Genomic DNA, 22,271 nt, shown 5'->3' with positions numbered 1-22,271 from the left:
TTCATCTTTATTCTACTTTTGTATTTCTTGTCCACTATTTTAGTGTAGTTCTATAAATGACCTGTAGAGGGAAGCAACACGCCTCCTCTGCGTCTAGTCTGCTCTTTTGAAGACCACGAAGAAGAACACACCCGGAAGAAGTGAAGTTTTAACGCAGACGTCCTTTGGTTTCCTGATGTATGGAAGTTGTGAAATACGGTTGTGTTGTCGCGGATAAATATGTCAGCAGTCGAAGTGAGGATGTCTTCAGCTTTGAGACATTTTATAAACGAGAGACTAACTGCTGCTGCTGAAGAAATATTCTCAGAGTTTGAGAAAACCATCGTCCAGTACGAGGAGGAGATCGATCGTCAGCGCAGACTGCTGGATGTCATCTGGAAACCACAGATAAAGTTACACACTTTAGGTTTGTACAGCTGTGAAGGTCTTAGGCCAGCCAGTGTAGTCAGACTGTCTCATCAGTAACACAAACAGACGCTGGCAGTTTATTTTTAATGGAATTTTGGGGAAAGATTTTGTGATGTTCTTGTGATTTAAATGTATGAATCGTTTCAATAAGTTCAGCTCAGTTCACGTGCACAGGGTGTAAATGGAGGTTATGCTGGAGTCGCCCATCACCTGAATGCACGTTAAGAGTTGGATGATATAAAAGTAATGTTTTCAACTACAAGCCACAGTAACATATTTTGGCATATTTCAGGTTCTTGTTTACATACTGTGCAACGCTCTATGGGACTCGTTTTAAGTGACTACTTTCCACATTCCTCCACACTGGAAATATTTCTTTTACTTTTCATGAGTTGTACATCCTTGATTACACTTGCTTGCTAGCTTGCTAATTTGACTTATAACAGTGCTTCTTATTTTTCTTATTACACTTTTTAAAAAAATAAGCCTGACCACATTTTCAGTCTGTGTGTTACTGTTCTACTGCACCAAAACACCAAATCAAATTTCTTGTATGTGATGAAATACTTGGCCATAAATTTCTTTCTGATTCTGATTTGGATCAATTTCACTGATTAGTCAAGCAAGATGTGAAAATGTGGTCTTCAGAGTTTGGATTTTTTTTTTTCCAGGACTGATGAGACTGTAGCATTATGAAATATTATGTGCATTTAAAAGTCCAATTATTTGGAGCCCTGTTAATGGCTTAAAATAGAATAGATTTTCTCAGACGTTTGTTTTTCTTTCATCACATTAGTAACATTTTTCTCGTGTCCCTTTGTTCCTCCAGACCTCCCACAACATTATGTCTGTAGGGAGAGCAAGGTTTTTGCTGATCAGCAGCTCTGTGACCTTAAGAAGAACTTCTGCCTGGACCAAGAGGAACCAGGACCTCTGCGGAATAAAGACGGGCAGGAGAAACTCTGCACCAGTCTGCGTCATAGGGGCCTAGATCTTCCACAGATAAAAGAGGAACAGGAGGAGCTCTGCACCAATCTGCATCGGGAGGACACAGAGCCTCCACAGATTAAGGAGGAAGAACAGGAACTTTGCCTGAGTCAGGAGGCAGAGCTGCTTGTGCTGAAGCAGGAGGCTGATAACTTTATGGTGACTCGCAGCAACAATGTAGAAAACTCTCTGACATCAGAGAGTCACTGCAACACTGATGCAGCTGAAAAGCCATATGTTTGCAACACCTGTGGGAAAATTTTCAGTTATAGTGCTGCCCTCACAGTCCACATGAAAACTCATAGAGGTGAGATGCCGTATGCTTGTGAAATATGTGGTAAAGGCTTTTATGAGACTTTTTTGCTGAAATATCACGAAAGAATCCACACAGGTGAAAAGCCATTCTCATGTGAAATATGTGGGAAAGGTTTCAGAAGTAACGATGGCTTGACTGTCCACATGAGAAGCCACACAGATGAGAAGCCTTTCCTTTGTAACACCTGTGGGAAAAGATTTACTGTCTCATCAGCATTTAAAAGGCACGTGGCAATCCACACAGGGGAAAAGCCTTATTCATGCATTACATGTGGGAAAAGTTTTACTCAGAGTGGGAATTTGACTGTCCACATGAGAACTCATACAGGTGAGAAGCGGTATTCTTGCAAAACATGTGGGAAAAGTTTCAGTCGAGGTGGTAATTTGGTTGCCCACATGAGAATTCACAACAATGAGAGGTTGTTGTCCTGAAACTTCCATGAGGAAAAACTCTCAGGGAACCAAGCTTGAAAAAACATGTAAGAATTTGTTGTTTGTCTGAGTTAAAGGCAGATCTTTTACATTTAAAGCACCTTTAGACTGTACTTCAGCAATGAGCCCCTGAGGACTCTGAGTCAAATTCTGAAGTACTCCAACTCCTGCACCATCAGTGTATTATACATTATCTCTTAAATTATGAGACAGTTTTCTTATATTTACAAACTTATTTAGTCTTCTTTGAATGCCTCCGTAACTCTTGATGCTACCATGGAAACTGAGAAGAAGCATGAGAGGAGAGATAAAGGAGACACAACTAAATTTTCCCACTCACATCCTTCATTTTGGTTTGTGATGTAAACTTATTTGACAAATGGTGCTTACGTGATGATTTTTTTCTTATGTTTGTAGGAGATATTTTATTTTTCCGTGCCTTTTCTAATTTTGCCAACTGTTGTAAATGTTGGAAGATATTTTGTGTGATCTTGTATTTATTCTAGCAATAAAGCTTTGTAAAGTGAAAATGCACGAACACCAGGTGTACACACATTTGCACTTTGAGTAACTACATTTCATATTAATTCTTCTACTTTATCATATAATGTGTGTGTGTGTGAACTAGGTTGGTTCTGTTTTTGTTCCATGTGCATATTCCATAAAATTGGATGAAAATTAAACAACCACAGAGGCTAGTTTATATACTACATGGAATTATGAACAACAGGCAAAACTGTGGAAAATAAACAGGCAATCTGAAACAAAAAATGCCTCTTAATAGTGATGCATTAGAGGAACCTTTTTAGTTCCAAAAAGAAACTTTAGCAAGTAATTCTTTAAAGAACATCCAAAGGTGCCCCCAAGAACCATCAAAAAATGATTCCTTCAGGAACCATATATGGTGCTTTGAAGAACTGTAGCAAAAAAAACCTTCTTGGTTCAGTTAAAAACCTCTTTCAAATAGTAATTTTGCAGAATAGGTCTTGGGGCCTTTTAAATCAAGTTATGTGTATGTGGAAAAAGAATTATATGAAGAGTTTTGCTGATTGTTAATCAATGCTCCGTTTTGCTTCTTTCAGTTACTGACAAAGTGTTAGAATTGTCAACTACAGAGACACACAAAGTAACATAAACACAAAAAAATCAGTCATGATGAGGGACAACATAGAGCTTTAAAACTTTCAAGTAACTTGTCAATCCAAACTAAAAATCAAGAAACACTGAATACATTTGGCAGCTCTAGATACATTTATTTTAAGAACTTTTATGTGTGAACTGTAAATGTAGTGTAATGAATGAACTGACATCCCACAAGCAGCATCGACAATCTCATCAACTGTGCTGCAGATGTGGAACTTGTTACAGATGTGATTTCTGGTCTATGTGCCCACTTTTCATTTTCACTTCCAGTATAATACATTCTTGGTTGTTTCCAGCTCTGTTGTAGAGATACATGATGTTTTTACTTTGTATATTAAAATCTGTAGCAATTACAATGAAGGAACACATGTACTAAATATTTAATTTGAAGAGAATTTAACCTGATTTTAGCTGAGATTATTAAACTGACATCTAATCAGTGGAAAACTGCTCAGTCGGGAGTCCCACTGGGCTGTGGACTCGGACATCACAAAGCCAAATGGGTGTTAGACAGCAGTATCTATTCGGTTACAAACTGAAATGCACAAAAGTAGTAAATGCAGTAAAAACACACACATACCAACTACATTAATGACACTCACCTAGACTGAATGTTACCCGTTTTTTCCCCCCACAAGACGTAACAGGAGCTGAATTCCAGGTTGTTGCTCCCCGCTGTTTTTTGGAGTCTTTCCTCGAACTTTATTAAATACCAGCAGCATCAGACAGCAGCAGAATCCATGTGAGTGTGTTCAAAGAGAGAGAGCAACAACAACAACAACAAAAATATCTTCATTAATGAGTTAGAATTATAAGTGATTCCCAAATCTGAGCCAGGATCGTTCAGGATCTAATAGAAGGTGCAAACACACAAACACAGTCTCTGGCTCTACAGGAAAGGAACCATGGATGCTTCTGGCTTATTGCCTGCTGTGTTTGAACTCTGATCTCTGATCAGATTCCACTGTACAAACCAGGAAACAGGTTATTATTCTACCTCACTGACAAGACACACTGAGAGACGAACGACAAGATTCACTGTCAGATCCAGAACTATGACTTCTACTGAGACTGGAGAGAACACACACCAGTAAAACTGGAAACACTGGAAACCCCTCAGAGATACTGAACTGCTGCCACTTCAACCTGCTGTTGACTCCACTCTGAACCAGTTGTACACTTTTCAAGGAGCAGAGTGTGACTCTCAGATTTCCTGTTGCAGTCGTCGGCCTTCAGGCTCATACTGGTAGACCCAGGTCACATCCAGTGATGACATTGTCCAGAAACTCTGAGTTACCCTTGAGGTGCTCCAAAACATCCTGGGACACATCCACATGGCGTGTCTTTTGGTTCTAGAGTGACCATAACCTGTGGTACACAGTTTGGTAATGAAGAGAGTTGGATGAGATTAAATAAGGAAGTGTTAATTAAAGGAAAAATCCAATCTGTTGGCTGTGAGCTCAGGAACTGTCAGGTAGTAAGGCTTAGCTTAACGTGGATTGTTAATGTTCACTGATTTTACGTCTCTGACAGTTTGATGAACATGTGACTGTGTTGTCCTGATGAAGCAGTTTGTTGTCATGGTGATGCGTTACAGTCTCCAGCATCACAACGGTTGATCCTGATCCCATTGATCAGAAGTAATGAAGGTAATATAACATTTGTCCACTCAGAATTTGTGTCAAGTGTAACTCATCTTGTGTTTTTGCAGCTAGAAAATCTGATTCAAGGGTCTCGTGAAGCCTAAGCTGCTGCCTGATATTCTCCTTTGATTTGGTAGAAGGTTTTAAATGTTTGCTGTGATACAAATTTTATAATATACTAATCTTTTCTATATTTTACTGCTTATACAAGGTGTGCTATTTCAAGGTATATTTCATACATGTGCTCTCTCGTGTGAAGGTTTGTCTGTCACTCACTCTTGTTTGTGTTATTCTGAAGAGGCCTTGGGCTGTTTTGAGGATGAGGATGACTGCTAGTAGCAGATACTGAAAAAAAGCTGATTCTTTGTTGAACAAAAGCTGTTCCCACAACAGTTCACAATGAGTGATTATTTTTTCCTTAGTTTCTAAAATATATTTAATAAGTTACAATTTGTCCTACATTACTGCCTGTCAATAAATGCTCTAAACCTCAAAACTGTAACTTGCCTTATTCTTTTTTGTTTGAGGTGTTTAAGTGCTTGATGCATTTTCAAGTCTTAAATGGAGTTGATAGATATCAATTCTGGACATGTTGATTACAGTGGCAACACTTTAATAAATAAATCCCACATATTGTTGGACAGTATGCTTTAGGCAACCACAGCTGTCAGTATTTCACTGTAAACTTCACATTCTACAGAAAAATGAACAAAACATTTAAAGGTAATTCACTGTTTAAATAAAATACAGTTGTAACACTGAAAAAATACTGTAGAATATTTAATTTTATAGAAATATTCGTTACATGATAGCAGCTTGACAAAACCTATTGGAAATCGATACTGATGCTGGGAGTAGCCTGAGAGACAAACCTACTGATAAGTTTGCTCTCATCTTGTGGAGCCACGAGCCTTGATGCATGCAATAAAGTGGTAATAAAACTTTTAACGACAACTGCTTCTTGGGAATTCATTAAAGAAATGACCACAACATCTGTGTTGTAGAATTGCAGTTGCAGCTCCCAGTTTAACTAACTTTCTCAGTCAGAACTCTGGTAAATGTACTGGAAGCCAGTTGTCCCGGTTCACATACTGAACAGGCATTATGACCATCTGCCTAACATTGTGTTGGTCCTCATTTCACGGCCAAAACAGCCCTGACCCGTTAAGGTATGGACCCCACTAGACCCCTCAAGGTGTGCTGTGATATCTGGCACCAGGATGTTAGCAGCAGATCCTTTAGATCCTTTAAGTTGTGAGGTGGGGTCTCCATGGATCGGGACTTGTTTGTCCAGCACATCCAACAGATGCCGGATTGGATTGAAATCTGGGAAATTCAGAGGCTAAGTCAACATCTCAAACTCATTGTTGTGCTCCTCAAACCATTCTTGAACCATTTTTGCTGTGTAGCACTGTGCATTATCCTGCTGAAAAGAGACCACAGCCATCAGGGAATATTGTTTCCATCAAAGGGTGTACATGGTCTGCAACAATGCTGAGGTAGGTGGTACGTGTCAAAGTAACATCCACATGGATGGAGAACCCAATGTTTCCCAGCAGAACATTGACCAAAGCATCACACTGCCTCAACCAGCTTGACTTCTTCCGATAGTGCATCCTGGTGCCATGTGTTCCCCAGGTAAGCGACGCACCTGGACATCCATGTGATGTAAAAGAAAACATGATTCATCAGACCTGGCCACCTTCTTCCATTGCTCCCTGGTCCAGTTCTGATGCTCACATGTCCATTGTTGGTCTTTTGGCGGTGCACAGAGGTCAGCATGGACACCCTGACTGGTCTGCAGCTATGCAGCTTCATACACAACAAAGATAAGATCAACTTTATTCATCCCAGAGGAAATTGTTTAACAATTAACAAACTGCGATGCACTGTGTCTTCTGACCCTAGTCAAACTCGCTCAAATCCTTAAACTTGCCCATTTTTTCCTGCTTCTAACACATTAACTTTGAAGACACTTCACTTGTTGCCTAATATATCCGACTCTCTAACAGGAGCCACGATGAAGAGATAATCAGTGTTATTCACTTCACCTGTCAGTGGTCAGAATGTTCTGCCTGATTGGTGTAAGTCGCTGCTGCATATCCTGTAAATGTTTGACATCAGACTCAATGCGACCGTCTGCGCTATCCGGTAGGTGGCGGAAGTACACTTCCAACACTTGTTTACCAACCACCAACGAAGAAGAAGAAGAAGACATCCTGCGGAAGTAAACAATGACAAAAGGGCTAGCAGCGTTAGCAGCGTTAGCTTTATGGACGCGTCGAGGTAGAAGACGGTTGTATTGTCGAATCTCAGGACAATATTTCAGCCGCTGAGGTAACAATGACTTCAGTCCAGAATCTGAGAGAGTTGATCAACCAGCGACTAACTGCTGCTGCTGAAGAAATATTCACAGAGTTTGAGAAAACCATCGTCCAGTACGAGGAGGAGATCGATCGTCAGCGCAGACTGCTGGATAACATCTGGAAACCACAGATCACACAACACACAGCAGGTTTGTAGAACTGAGATGGTCTGAATGAACTAAATAATGAATGTGACTCATGTAGGATCCTGATCAGAGCTCTGCGGTGCATTTAAGGGCCGCAGAATGAAACTGAGATGCAACTGCAGTCATCGTTCACAGAGAAAGAAGAAGAATTCATATTAAAGCTGTTTTAACAGAACTCTACAGCCTGATTTAAGGTCACAGAAAAATAGTGAAATACGTTATTAACAACAACAAAAACGTCACTTCAGTAACCATTCCAGATTTTAATGAACTGAGGATTACATTAAAAACGTGCTATTCTGTATAGGAGTCCTCGTGTATTTCTACAAGGCAGCCTTGTCTAGATACGTGAATGGTAGGAGTTAATAAACAAAAATCCAATTCAATTTTATTTACATAGCGCCAATTCACAAAATATGTCATCTCATAACACATAACAGTATGAATTTTAAACAGAGGACCCAACAATCCACAGTTCTCTTTCCGATTCCCTATGAGCAAGCAGTTGGTGGGAAGGAACCAAAAAAAACACCTTTAACAGGGAAGAAACAAAAATCCTCAGACAGAACCAGGCTCAGGGATGACGGCCATCTGCCTCGACCAGTTGGCGTGAGGGTGGGGATGGAGGGTGTGGGGGATAGCAGGACAGCAGATGGACAACAGACAAACAGAGAACAATGAACATTTTGGAGGTTGGTGAGGCTAAAACTGCAGATCAGAGACGTCTAGCTCCAGATCCAGAGAACGAACACAGAACCTCGAGGGAGAAACAAAGTTAGTGATGGAGTTAGTGGTGGAGTATAACTGTAGAGGAGAGAAGCCCAGTGCATCATGGGAATCCCCCAGCAGTCTAAATCTACAGCACCATAACTAAGGGACAGCTTAGGCAATCCTCAGCAGCCCTGACGATAAGCTTTATCAAATAGGAAAGTTTTAAGCCTCATCTTAAAAGTAGAGAGGGTGTCTGAGTCCAGAACACAGGAGGAACACTGACACAGTCTCTATAGGATATAGGATAAGAGTCTTTGCTAGAAACTAAACAAAAACAGCAAGACATTGTGCCTCCTCAATATAAGAAGTGGTCTCAGTGTGGCCACCCCTATTAAAACAGTACAGCTCCTCCACTGCCTGGAGGTCCTTTGTTGGTAGTGTTTCTGATGGACTCTTTGTTTGTATGATGAAGTATATTACATCACTTAGATGGAAACAGTTTTTAAAAATCCAAGTGCTAGATTTAAAGGTACTTTTATTACATTCAGTGTCAGAATAAATTGCTTTTGACGTAATCTTTTAAGGTGTGAATTTATTTATTTTTTTTAAAAGTTGCCCACAAATAATTGTACTCTTATTTTCACATGCTGCTAATGGGTGTAACTCGTATGTATATCCTCAACTGCAGATAGCTCTGACTTTTTTTCTCTTGTGACTCTTTGTACTTCCAGACTTACCACAGCAATATGTCTGTAATGAAGAGGAGGTTCTCGCTGACCATCAGCCCTGTGACCTGGAGAGGAACACCATTCAGGTCCAGGAGGATAAAGAACCTCTGCAGATTAAAGAGGAACAGGAGGCACTGTGCACCAGTCAGCAAGGAGAACAGCTTCTATTGAAGCGGAAGACATATACAGTTATGCTGGTTCAGTGCAAGTCCAAATGTGAAGAGATATTCGGAGTCTTTGTAAAAACAGTTGTCCAGTACGAGGAAGAAATCAACCGTCAGCGCAGACTACTTAATATCATCCAGAAACCTGAAATAAAGTTACACAGATTAGGTAAGTAAAAATAGAATGGTGATCAACACCTGATTTGACCTGTAGTTTGTCATTTTAACCACAGCACTGAATAAAAGTAGAAAGCTGTTGCACACTGAGCTTCTGAGCTCTTGTGTCACTCACAATGGTGCATTCAAATAATTTGTCATTTTATACACTTTTATTGCACATTTGGGTGACGTGCTCACACTGTAGAACCTTGATAGTGGTTCAAATTTACGGACATTTGCCCACGTTTTCCTGTCATCACAATCATAATGTTTTTCTTGTGTCCCTTTGTCCCTCAAGACCTCTCACAACAAGATGTCTGTAAGGATGAAGAGGTTCTTGATGACCAGCAACTCTGTAACCAGGAGAGCAACTCCAGTCTGGACCAGGAAGAACTGGAGCCTCCATTAATTAAAGAGGAACAGGAGGAACTCTGCACCAGTCTGGACCAGGAGGACCCAGAATTTCCCCAGATTAAAGAGGAACAGGAGGAACTCTGCACCAATCTGGACCTGGAGGACCCTGAGTTTCCACAGATTAAAGAGGAACAGGATGAACTCTGCTCCAGTCAAGATGGAGAGCTGCTTGTAGTAAAGCTGGAGTCTGATACCTTTATGGTGACACCTTCTTGTGAGGAAAGTGACCACAATGAACCAGAACCAAACAGTGACCAGATCCTGTCTCACAACTCTTCTGTAGCTGAGGACCTAGATCAAGAAGGAAGCATGCATGCGGATGGTGGGTCTCTTAAAAATGCAGAATTTCAGCTGAAGTGTATAAAATGTGATGTTTGTGGAAAAGCCTTTAAGGATAAGTACCACTTGAAGAAACATTACCGAATCCACACAGGTGAGAAGCCATATGCTTGTAACACTTGTGGGAAGAGATTTTATGAGATTTATTTAATGAAATATCATCAAAGAACTCACACAGGTGAGAAGCCATATTCTTGTGAAGTGTGTGGTAAGAGTTTCAGAAAAAGCGGTAATCTGACTATCCACATAAGAACTCATACAGGTGAGCGACCATACCTTTGTAACACCTGTGGCAAAAGATTTACTGACTCATCAACATTTAAAAAGCATAAGGCAATCCACACGGGGGAGAAGCCATATTCTTGCAAAGTATGTGGAAAAGGTCTCTCAAGTAACTCAGTTTTGTTGGTCCATATGAGAACCCACACAGGTGAGAAGCCATACCTTTGCAACACTTGTGGCAAAAGATTTTCTGATTCGTCCACCTATAAAAAGCATGCAGCAATTCACACAGGTGAAAAGCCCTATTCTTGCAAAATATGCGGAAAAGGTCTCTCAAGTAATTCAGTGTTGTTGGTCCACATGAGAACCCACACAGGTGAGAAACCTTACCTTTGCAAAACCTGCAAGAAAACATTCAGTTCAATGTCAGCTATGAAAAAGCACACAAGAGTGCACACAGGTGAGAAGCCGTACCTTTGTAACATGTGTGGGAAAAGGTTCTCTGACTCATCAGCATTTAAAAGACATACCGCAATCCACACAGGTGAGAAGGCCCATTCTTGTGGAACATGTGGGAAAAGTTTCACCCACAGGTGAAAAGTCATAGTTCTAATTCGTCTGTGGGACCTAAGCTTGAAAAACTGAAAATTTGTTCAAGTTCAAAGTATATCTTTCAGATTTAAACACCTTTAGACTAGTGCTGGGCGATATGGAAAAAAAATCATATATCACGATATGGATTATTTTATATCACGGTAACAATATATATCACGTTATAGCACATTAAAGTATGTTTTCAGTTATTCTCTGAAAAGTTTGACAAAAATGTCATTGCTTACTTTTCTCCATGAAACTTTAACCTGTTGCTAGGGCTGGACCCAAATATTTGGTCCCCATGGTGGTATGCGGATATTAATTTTGAGATCCGAATATTCGCCCCCTCCTACCTCCACCCCCCGTCGGGCGTTACGAACCGAGCCGAAAATTCGGCTCTTTCCTCCGTTAGCTCACCGCCTCTGACCTCACGGAGCGAACCAAATATTCGGGTCGTTCCTCCGTTTGTCTCCCCCCCCCCGGACGTTACGAAGTGGACCGAATATTCGTCATTAATAGGGCCCGAATATCCGGAGCGTAGAAACTGCTATTCAGTCCAGCCCTACCTGTGGCGCGTCCATCGTTCAGCACTCGTGAGTTAAGCAACATAAAGCAAGTCGCAAACCCGCGTGAGAATCAAAGAACGTAAAGCAGCGTCATGTCGCAAAAACCACAAGACGGAGTTTCTTTGTGAAAAATCTCCTTTTTATTCTTCTTTATTTTCACTTATGTAAACTTAGAGTATGCATAGTGACAAGAAAACACTAATACAATCGTCGCAGGCTATTTAGTGATATATTTGCTGTAATAATTGATAAAATTAGGTTAGAAAGATAGAAATGATAGAAGAGAAATGGCACAATAGACACTTTTCTATCGTTCTCACGATATGTATCGTCATATCGCCCAGCACTACTTTAGACTCTGCTACAACAGCCATTCCAAGAGTGTATTGCATGTCACACAGTTAGAGATGGATCCAGATCTATGAAATACTAGATCTTTTCTGCGATTGTCCCTCATAGTTAGAAGTTACTGTCTCCAAATCTTTCTTTGTGAATGCTTCCGTAGAATCTTGGTGCTACAATGTAAGTAGAAAAAAAGCCTTAGAGGAGAAGACCTCAAAAATGTAATGCAGCAGCAGGATAGAAGAGTGTTTGTCCTCATTTATACACATTAGCAACCTGCTGCTTGAATCTTAACTTTCTTGTTGATTCTGTTTGTGATTTTTGCCTGCCACAAACTCCCCTTAAATATTGTATTTTCTCTGACCATAGCAAATGTCTGGGAAATACTTTTATTTCTTTCTTTTTTAAACTCAGAACCTATTAAAGATGTACATGCACATGTTTTGCACCCTGGTTTTATTTTTGGGAAAACAAAAACAGCAGCTGGATTTCTGTGATTCGCTGAACTTTAAATCACAGCAATCACAACAGTGACTGAGCCAAACCATTCGATGTTGCCTCTGAGTTTAGCAGAATACAACTAGATCATTTTTGTCTACAATTTGTGAATGTTTCTCAAGTTGTGATTAGATGTTTGTACAGTAATCTGCTGTTCCAGCATGTTTTCTTGCCACATTTTGGTAAAGATGCCTTTCCTTGTGGCTTCCTCTTGTTCAGATCGACTCTATTGTCTGAATGGTAAATATGGGCAACTGGTTAGCTTAGCTTATCATGAAGGTTGGGATTGTGGACCTATTAAATGTACCTATCAATAGCTATAAAGCTCAGTGATAAACATGTTGTATCTCATTTGTGTCATCTGAAGTGTGACAGCACCATGTGGCTGTAGCAGACCTGGCCGTCAGTCTTCTCATCTAAAAACGCAAACATATTTTCTAAAGGGTCAGACTCCTGCTTTAAAAAGACTCTCACACAGTCTTATTTCCAAGAATGCGCAATGTTTTGGTGCTTTCTTGGGCAAATTCAAAGGTAACCCCAGACTATGTAGAAATGGACAACAAACCCCAACGAATAAGTGTTTAGCAGAAAGGGAAACATGCAGGTAACAGTTTTCCAAATGTAAATACAGAATCACAGGAAGATTCTAGGAATTAGTTCACCAATAAGTATCTTGGAAGCCAGTGTTTGAAGAGTGTGATTCCAGTAAGTCTCATGCTCTTTGAGTGTTTTACTATACAGGTTATTCAAAAAAAATGAACCAATTTCATTACACAATATTTTAATTAGGAAAAGCGATAGAAAACTCCAGCCAAGTCACGAGTATTCTACTCACAATCAGCTTTTATTTCCTGTCTTACAAGCGTTCGATGCTTCCACCACCTGCAGCATGGACAACATCAATGCAATAAGAGAATTCCACCCAGACGCGTATCAGCTGATCACAATCCACGGAGATGATCGCTGTTATTTGATGTCATTCGATGACCTTAAACATCAAATAAAAGTTGATTGTGAGTAGAATGCTTGTGACTTGGCTGGAGTTTTCTATTGCTTTTCCTTCTTAAAATATTGAAACCGGTTCATTCTTTTTGAATAACCCTCTAGTTCTTGCCTCTTGGTGGTAAGGTGATGTGTTTTTTCCCTGTTGAAAATTGAAATGTCTTCACCTTACCATGAGGTTAGTGCCATGAGATGACAGAGTATGTTGTGAAGTGGTGGTAAGAGTGGAGTTGAGCTGAATGTTCAGTCCCACAGAGGACCAACGACAAGTTGTCCTGATGAGCGTCACTGAGATGTTCAGCTATGGGTTTACCACGATCATTCCGGTGTGTTGTGCTTTTATGCTCACTGATCTGTTGTTTTATAATTCTGGTGGCTTTCCTCAACACAATGATACACAACTGATGACGCTGTTGTTAGGAAATATTTTTGCATGTATTTAAGTTTTAATGGTGTCATTGCACCAGCAGTAGTTTCTGTTGGGAAGAGGGTGCAAGCATGTCTGCATTACTTGACTAAGTTTCTCCTGGTCAGCGAGGCACAGGCCAAGTGATGCCTTATAGTTTCCCCCCAGAGTTTAAGATCTAAGGGCCAACTTACATGTTTGGATAATTGTCAGTGGTAGATACCTCCACTGTGCAAAGCTAATCTTTCTACTTTACAAACTCCTCTGTAGAATGACAGACCTTTCTCAATGCAGTCCCTCTTTCACCTCCCTCTTTCATTACTATATTTTGATGTAAATTGTGAGTTGCTTTCACAACGGTTCAACAGGCAACAAAACTGATAACTCACCCAAGCTTCTACTATAAATATGTTTGGAGCTGGTCATCATTCTCCTACATATCTGCTTCATAAAATAGATGTGCAAACAGTTATTTCATCTTAAATCCTGCTCCTGCTTTAAAATAACAAAGATGAAAGTCAGTTTACGCTTTTCTTGCCAACAAATAATCTCTCCTTATCTCCCTGTTGCTCGTAAAATGGCAACAAATGATGTTGTGGGACTAACTCACCTTCATCTGGCCTTGAAAATAGTGACTTTTGTACAAAATAAATTGCTTTACATTTTGTTTATTTGATTGGTCTGTTTTACCTCAAACTGCCACTTATTTTCACCTAACGCTTCATATTTGACATTTAAAAAAAAAGTATGTTTGAGCTTCTTTTTTGGGCCTTATGGAAAGACATGCAGCAAATGGCCGTGGGTCAGATTCGAACCCATAGCCGCTACATCAGAGACTGTAGCCCCCGATGTAGCGGCGATGGGCATCTCCATGTACTGTAGTGGATAGTCTATTAACGGAAAAAACTTTTACTTCTTCCAAAGATGATTTTTGTTTTCTTTCTCAATTCTTACTTGTTTTTTTAAAGGATTATGAAACGGAATAATAAAGTGAAAGGGGGAGACTAAAACTTACCACCTTTTTAATTTTCTTCTTTACAAAACCCAACATAAATGACATTTCTTTATCCAATTTGCATTTTATTTTGTTTTTATGTAAAATTTCCACTTTTTTAACTTCAAAATATTCTCCAAGTTTTTTTTTTTTTTGGTTGATTTGTGTTTTTTTTCCATTTGCCAGCTCAACATGTTGAGCTACCCACATACACAGTTTGAACTTTTTTTCTGGTTTTGGCAAAAATCTCAATTTCAAACTGTGAATCCCAAACCTTATGTTTTACAGCTCTGAGGTTTATTTCGCTGTTGAATTGAACAAATGTAAGAATTAGCACTTTGGGAAAAAAGAGGGAACATTAGTGTAGCATATTAGCCTGAAACTGAATCATCATCAGTCAGAGAGGAAAGCAGTCAGTCGGATGAATCAGAACATACAGTTGTTTAAAACAGTCACTTAGCTGTAACACACTAAAAGATTAGTGATCTTTGTACTAATAGTAGTTTATATTGTAGCATATTTGGACCTGTACAGAAAGTTCCCTCTGTTAATTGTTTTTTTAACTTCTCTCTGGTTTGCCAATAAAATATTGATGATACTCTGCTTCAACGTCACTGTTTGCTTGTGTGATGAATTTTTAACCTGAACAATAAAATCACTTCCTTCACCTGTTTTTGTGTTTTGTCATCACCAACAGATTTTACTGTGCAACACAAAGAGACAACCGTGCTAGCTCACATTCACACCTAAAACTAATTTAGAATCACTAGTTTATGAATCTTTTATCTCTTTTTGCAAAGAGGAATGTTTGAGTGACTGAATGTCCTTTTCACAGTTAAGGCAGATAATTGTATTTTCCAGCAAAAAAAAAACAAAAAAAAAAACCCTGTAGAGAAAAGTGAGATCATGTGTGGTTTTGTATTCATCAAACTTTTGCGTGATGGTATCATCTGAGCTGATATTTCTCTCCAAATTATTGCTGGAAAGGAGGAAGACCGTTCAGTGCTGTGATTATCACACATTATTGTCGTGTGACTTTGCACACATCTGTTAAATCGTGATGCATTCAGGAAAGTAAGTAAGTAAAACTATGAATGGAATAATTTCAGCTATATTTCTCCTAAACCCTGTGCAAACCTTACATTATCCTCATGGAGAATTAATGCAGCTTTCAGCTAAACCAGACAGAAATCTGGCAGGAGGCAACCTGAAGTCTCTGCTTTCACAGCTGCAGCTTTTTATACAGTTACAGCTGTATAAGCAAATCCTTCAGTATCTAGTATGAAGCTAGTATTACACAGTGTAACTTCATAGTGTAGTAATACGACACCATCAAGTTGTTTGCAATTCTTTTGAGAAAGATGTCATGTTAGTCCAATCAGATCCGTCTCTTCCAGATGCTACTGAACAGGAAACTGGCTTTATTTTTCATCTTCATACCAAGATTTACAGAGCATCACCATAGAGATACATCACATTTTAACAGGATTAACAGGACTGCAGATTTACACACATGAACTTAACAAAAAAAACAAACACTGATGGTAAAACTCGTGTTCATTGGTTAAATCAGGGATCACAAGTATCTCAGCGTCTTAAATATTACAGATTTTGATCACCAACTTATTAATTTAAATAATTCTGAGGTTTTTTCTTCGCTGTGATGTCTCCAATTGTCTTACTTTTACAAATTCATTGTGCTTCTGTAAGAGTCACCACAAATCCACTGGCCAGTTTGCCAGCTCTTATGAGATCCATGTCTTGCAGTGTAACATGTAACGAACTCACAGTGTGAGTGTTAAAGCAGTGTAAAGGCCCTTTAAACCGGAAAGGACTGGTATTAATCTGAATTATTTTTGATGTGCTTTTCAAGGTTCCTTCAAGGTTGATGCTTCAGGACTATGACTTCTAACCTTTGTGAGTCTTCATGTGGCGCAACAAATGTTCATGTTGAGTAAATTTTTTCCCACATTTTTCACAAAAATATGGCTTCTCCCCTGTGTGAGTTCTCATGTGTCGCATCAGCGGTGATGCAGCTTTGAATTTTTTCCCACAGATGCTGCAGATACAGGGTTTCTGATCTGTGTGAGTTTTCATGTGGACACTCAAAATTTCCCTCTGATTGAATCTTTTGCCGCATGTCGTGCAAGAATAAGGTTTCTCGCCTGTGTGAATTCTCATGTGCCGCAACAAATGACAGAGCTGACTGAAACTTTTTCCACATGTCTCACAAGAATGAGGTTTCTCACCTGTGTGGATTTTATTGTGGCACAACAAATGGCCGCGTTGAGTAAACGTTTTTCCACATGTTTTGCAGGAATACAGCCTTTCACCTGTGTGAGTCCTCGTGTGTGCTACTAAATTAACAGCACCCCTGAAACGTTTGTCACATATTTCACAAACGTATGGCTTCTCGCCTGTGTGGATTCTTTGGTGATGTTTAACTGATGACATTCGAGTGAATTTTTGCCCACAAGTACTGCAAGCATATGGCTTCTCACCTGTGTGCGTTCTGCGATGATACCTCATTTTTGACTTATATTCAAATGCTTTTCCACAAACATCACATTTGACGGGCATTCTTTCTGTCTTTGTGCCAGTATCACAGTGACTCTTTGACACAGGACGTTTTTTTTTCATGTCATTTTGACTTCTTTCTTTGAGATGTCTCATCTTTGGCTTTAGTTTTGCATTTCTACTTGATCCTAAGTCTACTTTCCTCTTTCTCTTTTGTACTCGGCTCTCTGTTACAGTAGAGAGGTGAAAGGCAAAAGGGTCATTGTCTGGTTTTGTTTCACTGTTGTCACTTTCCTCAGAGGACTCCAGCCTCAGTACAAGCTGCTCTCCCTCCTGGCTGGTGCAGAGTCCCTCCTGCTCCTCTTTAATCTGTGGAGGCTCTCCAGTCTGAACCTCCTGGTTCATGTGTTGTTGTGGGAAGTCTAGAGAGGCAAAGGGACACCACAGAAAGGTCAACAGCTACATGCAATTGAGGAAATAAGTTTAAGGTATTAGCAGGGTGTGAAAAGAAGATTTTTTAATGTGCAACAATGTGAATAACTCTTGAGTTATGACACTTGTTAATAAACCTCAATGTAAAAAACATTCAGACAGCAGCTTCCCACTTTTAGTTGATTAAAATAACAAAAAGTAGGTCATATCAACTGCCCTTTACTTACGGTAATTTAATGATTTGAACTTTGGTTTGGTGTCTGTAGTCATGGAAACACAGACTTCAACACAACACTGCTGTCTGCATTCCACAAAGATTGTTTGAGTTAGAAGTAGCATCACTATTTAACAGCACTGTGCCAGCAGAGAGATGAGTGTTTCTGTAGTTCCAACTAGTTAGTAGCAATAGAGTGAGGCGTCTACTTCAGTTACAGCTAATCACGTCACTTTCAGTCATCAGAATGTTCCCAGTTAAAATTTTGATGAGATCATGCAACATTTCCTAAAAAGTTGAGAAATTGTGTGAAATGTCAATTAAACAGAATATAGTTATATGCAAAGTACTTAAACCCAATGTTTAAACAGATACTATACAAAAACAACATAACAGTTGAAACTGAGGATGTTTTTTGTAAATATCTGCTCATTTTAAACCTTATGTCTACATCACATTTCAGAAAATGTACATAACTAAATGTGTAATGCAATGTACCAATCAAGATTCCAAATAAGTCATATTCATTAGTTAGTTCAATAAGACCATTCCAGTTTTACATACCTGTTTTGCACAACTTTGTTTCAGGTTTCCAGATGATACTCAGTGGTCTGTGCTGACCAACGAGCTTTTCTCCACACTGGACGATCGTTTTTTCAGACTCTGTGAACGTTTCTTTAGTAGCAGCAGACTGCAGTATTTCTCCACATGTTTCTCCACATGTGGACCTGCACTGAAACAGAGAAAAGGTATCAGTATCTTGGTTCTGTAAAACCTGCTCTCCATCCTGAGTGGTGCACAGTTCCTCCTGTACCTCTTTCATCTGTGCAGGCTCTGGGTCCTCCTGGTTCAGACTGGACTTTCTCTTCTGGTTACAGAACTGCTGGCCAGCGAGGACATCCTCCTCCTTACTGACACTTTGCTGTGGGACATCTGGAGTGAAAAGAAAAAGGTTACTAATGTGATGACAGAAAAACATCCAGTCATCCATCTTCTTCCTCTTATCAAGACTTTTCTCTTCCAAACCTCCAAACAGGTGCCCTGGAGGCGAAAAACGCACATCTGAGGAAAATAACTTTGAGTTGAGCAACTGCACTTCTTTTTGTTCTTAAAGACATTTCAATGCTCATCTAAGAGACTACTTTAATAGATGAAATGTCTTCAGGACCAATACAGGAAGTCCAGTTGTTTTTTTTTTTACTGAAGCTCATTGGAATACCATGACCAGAGGGTTGTAATACGAAGCAAGTCTGACAGAGGTAGGCTTTCTTTGTGTAAGTCACCTGGACAGAAACTAAACAACCCCCCACCCCAACCCCCTCAGAAAAAAACAGAAGGTATCACAAAAATGGATATCAACTTTCCCTGTTCAGTCAAGGTTTCTGCTTCAAATGTTTTCTCATTCACGTGAAAGAGGACGTATATTAGGTAAACAATCGCTGAAATCACTAACAGTTGACTTACAGACTCTATTAAGCATAGCAGCACTTAACACCATCATAAATGGCTGAAATTTTTAAAAACATGGCAGGAATATTGGGACATAAATGACACAGGAAGGTGTCTCTAGAGTACTCAAAAGCATGTGGGTGTTGGAAGGAGGATGTGTGGAAACCGAAAGGAAGAAGCCGTTATTACAGGGTTTCTGCAGAAATCAGCCAGTCAGATTTAATGCTTTTTAATGTAATGTTTTATACTGTAAAAATGTTAATGCCACGACCGTGAACTCAACAAATTACATGGGTTTGTTTTGTTGTAAAAGATGATTTTTATATGAAAACTGTCCCTACGTTTCACTATTTCTGAATCCAGAAACCACCCCTGACCACCCACAGGCTGCAGTCATTCTCTGAATTCCATGTTTTCTTGCCATTTTTGCTGGAATTTGCATTTCCCCATTTCCCAATTCTCCTCCACTTTCCAAACATGCAGTTTTTGGCAATTGTACCCAACCGGCCGGAGCAATTATCGCAATGCTTCAGCATGTTTATGCAGATGCACATATCTGACGAATCGCAGTCTACAATTATATATTATAATCAAATATTTTTCTTGAAAAGGGCAGAAAGAATTTTTAATGCCACTGAGAATCAAATTTCATTATTTTTAATGCCATTTAAGGCCTTAATTTTCGCAAAATCAATTTAATGACTATAAATGCTTTTTAATGCCCTGCAGAAACCCTGTCTCAGTATTACTAGTCTCAGAATAGGACCCACAGGACACTAAAACCATCTGGACTGGATTCTGTGCATATTGCAATCAGCATCGGTTCAGTAGATGTCAGTGGAATTAAATATCGATGAGCGGAGATTAAGAAAGAAAGGAAAGCCTAACTTCACAGTAGAGTCTCCTTGGAGCAGCATTATGGTGAAAATGTGTCCAACTAATGACCATTTTTAAGACACACTTGATAGAATGCTTTTTTGTGGAAAATGCCTATGTTCCGTTTCAATCCAAAGGGTGGCGGTAATGCATCTGAAGCTGGTTTTGCCAATAAGCCCCAAAAAGCGAAGTTCACGTTTCGCTAGCTCGGTAATATGTTAGCCTGTATGTTTGTATGCTTTTCGCTAGCTCCTAGCTACATGTCATATTTCCAAACTCTGCAGTGATCTTCTTGTTCAGTCAGTTTCTCTTGTATTTAGTTCATTCAGACCATCACAGTTCTACAAACCTGCTGTGTGTTGTGTTATCTGTGGTTTCCAGATGTTATCCAGCAGTCTGCGCTGACGATCGATCTCCTCCTCGTACTGGACGATGGTTTTCTCAAACTCTGAGAATACTTCTTCAGCAGCAGCAGTTAGTCGCTCGTTTATAAACAGTTTCAGACACTGAGCTGAAGCCATACTCACTTCAACTGAAGTTAATGATCTGCGACCCGACAACACAACCGTCTACACAAACTTCCGCACATGAATAAAGCTAACGCTGTTAGCGCCTTTTCGAGTTAACTTCCGCCGCTTGTCACACCGTGAAGTTCCGGCAGAAACAACTTTTTCATAGCAACTGTTCTCACATAGTTTTACAAGACTTTATAGTTTAGAAGCTTATTGTAAATCATAGCAGCCAAAGTTAATGTAATGCCCGAGGTGTTTAACTTAATGATTTTTTAAAAATGTTTATTTCGAATAAGTAAAACAATACAAAGGTCCACAACAAAAAGAAACAACAAAAATAATAATAATAATAATAATAATAATAATAATAATAAAACAGAACAAAGCAAAACAATACAAACAAAAGAACATTGACATAACTGTCTTATTCGAAAAGGAGTAGGAGAAGCCGTGGCTTGTCAAGTCCCACCCCTTTCAACAAAATAGCAAAGTCCAAAAAAAGAAAAAAAAAAATAGGATTCTTGAGGAAAATACATGTCTGAGTCCCACTAAAGTGCTGAACAGAATATGAATAATGCAAAGAAACAAGATCTTTTAGCGCTGTTTGACATTCATCTTTTCTTTAATTAAAATAAGGTGTGAAGGGAGAAAAAAGAAAAAAAAGAAAAAAGATCATATTTCCTCATTTATGTACTTTTCAATGATATTTTTTGTACATTTTTTTAAATTGGTATATGTTCCTACATTGTTTGATTCCCTCATCCAGACTGTTCCACAAAACAACCCCACATATTGAAATGTACATACTTTTCAAAGTACATTTGATTCAGAGTACAAAAACCTGAAACTGGATATTTTTATTGAAATTGTTCATTATTTCATGCGTTGCCCTGCGACAGACTGGTGACCTGTCCAGGTGTCTCCTGCCTTCACCCCAAGTCAGCTGGGATAGACTGCAGCCCCCACCACCCTGATGAGGATTCAGAGGTGTAGAGATGATGGATGGATGGAGGGAGGGATGGATGGATGGATGGATGGATGGATGGATGGATGGATGGAGAGAGGGAGGGATGGATTATTTCATGCATGTGTAATCTAAATGTAATCTGGCCAATGTGAAGACAAGCATGTACTTGGAGTATTTGAGTAAATGTACTCAGTTACTACAAGCAGGCTGCTGTTCAGAAAATATCGTCAGATCCAATACTCAGATCTTGTACTTAAGTAAAATGAAATATGCCAAATACCATACAAATACTCTATTACAAGTGAAAAATCCTTCATGCGAATTCTCCTTAATTACAAAAGTACAAGCATGAAAATAAGCTTAAAGTACCAAAAGTACTAATAATCTAGAATGGCCCATTTCAGAACAGTGTCTACTATATTATTGAATTATAATTACTGATGCAGCAATGTGTTCATCACTCTAAAGATGCAGCTGGTAAAGCTGAAGCTGATTTGAATATTTACTGCCTGGTAGTTTGCATATATTTCCTGCATGGGGATCAGAAAAGTTGATCCATATCTAGTAAAAACTTTCCAACAATAATACATCATAATTCATTTGTTGATTATATATTGTATTCTTATATAAAAACGCAAACTAACTGAAGTTATCTGAGATATATATATATATATATATATATATATATATATATATATATATATATATATATATATATATATATA

At 39.1% G+C, this 22,271-nt stretch overlaps 2 protein-coding genes across 3 annotated transcripts; one reads left to right on the top strand and one right to left on the bottom strand.

Annotated features, from left to right (window-relative positions):
* Positions 1–123: 123 nt before the first annotated feature.
* Positions 124–15,188, top strand: LOC111568586 (zinc finger protein 184-like). The gene is made up of 6 exons (XM_055014663.1): positions 124–406; positions 1,238–2,135; positions 2,241–2,322; positions 7,197–7,443; positions 8,883–9,212; positions 9,501–15,188. Exons 1-6 carry the CDS (start codon positions 220–222, stop codon positions 10,772–10,774), a joined length of 3,018 nt encoding a protein of 1,005 aa, XP_054870638.1. The 5' UTR covers positions 124–219; the 3' UTR covers positions 10,775–15,188.
* A 792-nt stretch (positions 15,189–15,980) lies between these two features.
* LOC111568592 (zinc finger protein 569-like) lies at positions 15,981–20,700 on the bottom strand. Of its 2 annotated transcripts, XM_035948208.2 has the most exons (4): positions 20,417–20,700; positions 18,557–18,675; positions 18,307–18,475; positions 15,981–17,518 (listed from the first exon to the last, which is right to left on the bottom strand). In XM_035948208.2, the coding sequence occupies exons 1-4, from the start codon at positions 20,586–20,588 to the stop codon at positions 16,488–16,490; spliced, it is 1,491 nt and encodes a 496-aa protein (XP_035804101.2). In that variant the 5' UTR covers positions 20,589–20,700; the 3' UTR covers positions 15,981–16,487. The 2 variants fall into 2 exon arrangements, with proteins under 2 accessions (XP_035804101.2, XP_035804102.1); XM_035948209.2 differs by lacking the exon at positions 15,981–17,518 and having other exon boundaries at positions 18,332–18,470.
* Positions 20,701–22,271: the final 1,571 nt, after the last annotated feature.

Source organism: Amphiprion ocellaris, chromosome 10 (assembly GCF_022539595.1).
Source record: "Amphiprion ocellaris isolate individual 3 ecotype Okinawa chromosome 10, ASM2253959v1, whole genome shotgun sequence".
NCBI lineage: Eukaryota > Metazoa > Chordata > Actinopteri > Pomacentridae > Amphiprion > Amphiprion ocellaris.
This window is presented reverse-complemented; position numbering and strand designations above follow the sequence as displayed.

Coding starts and splice junctions, on each gene's coding strand:
- LOC111568586 (XM_055014663.1), top strand. CDS start 220: ATGTCAGCAGTCGAAGTGAGGATGTCTTCAGCTTTGAGACATTTTATA. Junction 2,323..7,196: donor CCAACTCCTGCACCATCAGT/GTATTATACATT, acceptor TAGCAGCGTTAG/CTTTATGGACGCGTCGAGGT. Junction 7,444..8,882: donor GATCACACAACACACAGCAG/GTTTGTAGAACT, acceptor TTGTACTTCCAG/ACTTACCACAGCAATATGTC.
- LOC111568592 (XM_035948208.2), bottom strand. CDS start 20,588: ATGGCTTCAGCTCAGTGTCTGAAACTGTTTATAAACGAGCGACTAACT. Junction 18,676..20,416: donor GATAACACAACACACAGCAG/GTTTGTAGAACT, acceptor TTTTCACTCCAG/ATGTCCCACAGCAAAGTGTC. Junction 17,519..18,306: donor AACAAAGTTGTGCAAAACAG/GTATGTAAAACT, acceptor TTGCCTCTCTAG/ACTTCCCACAACAACACATG.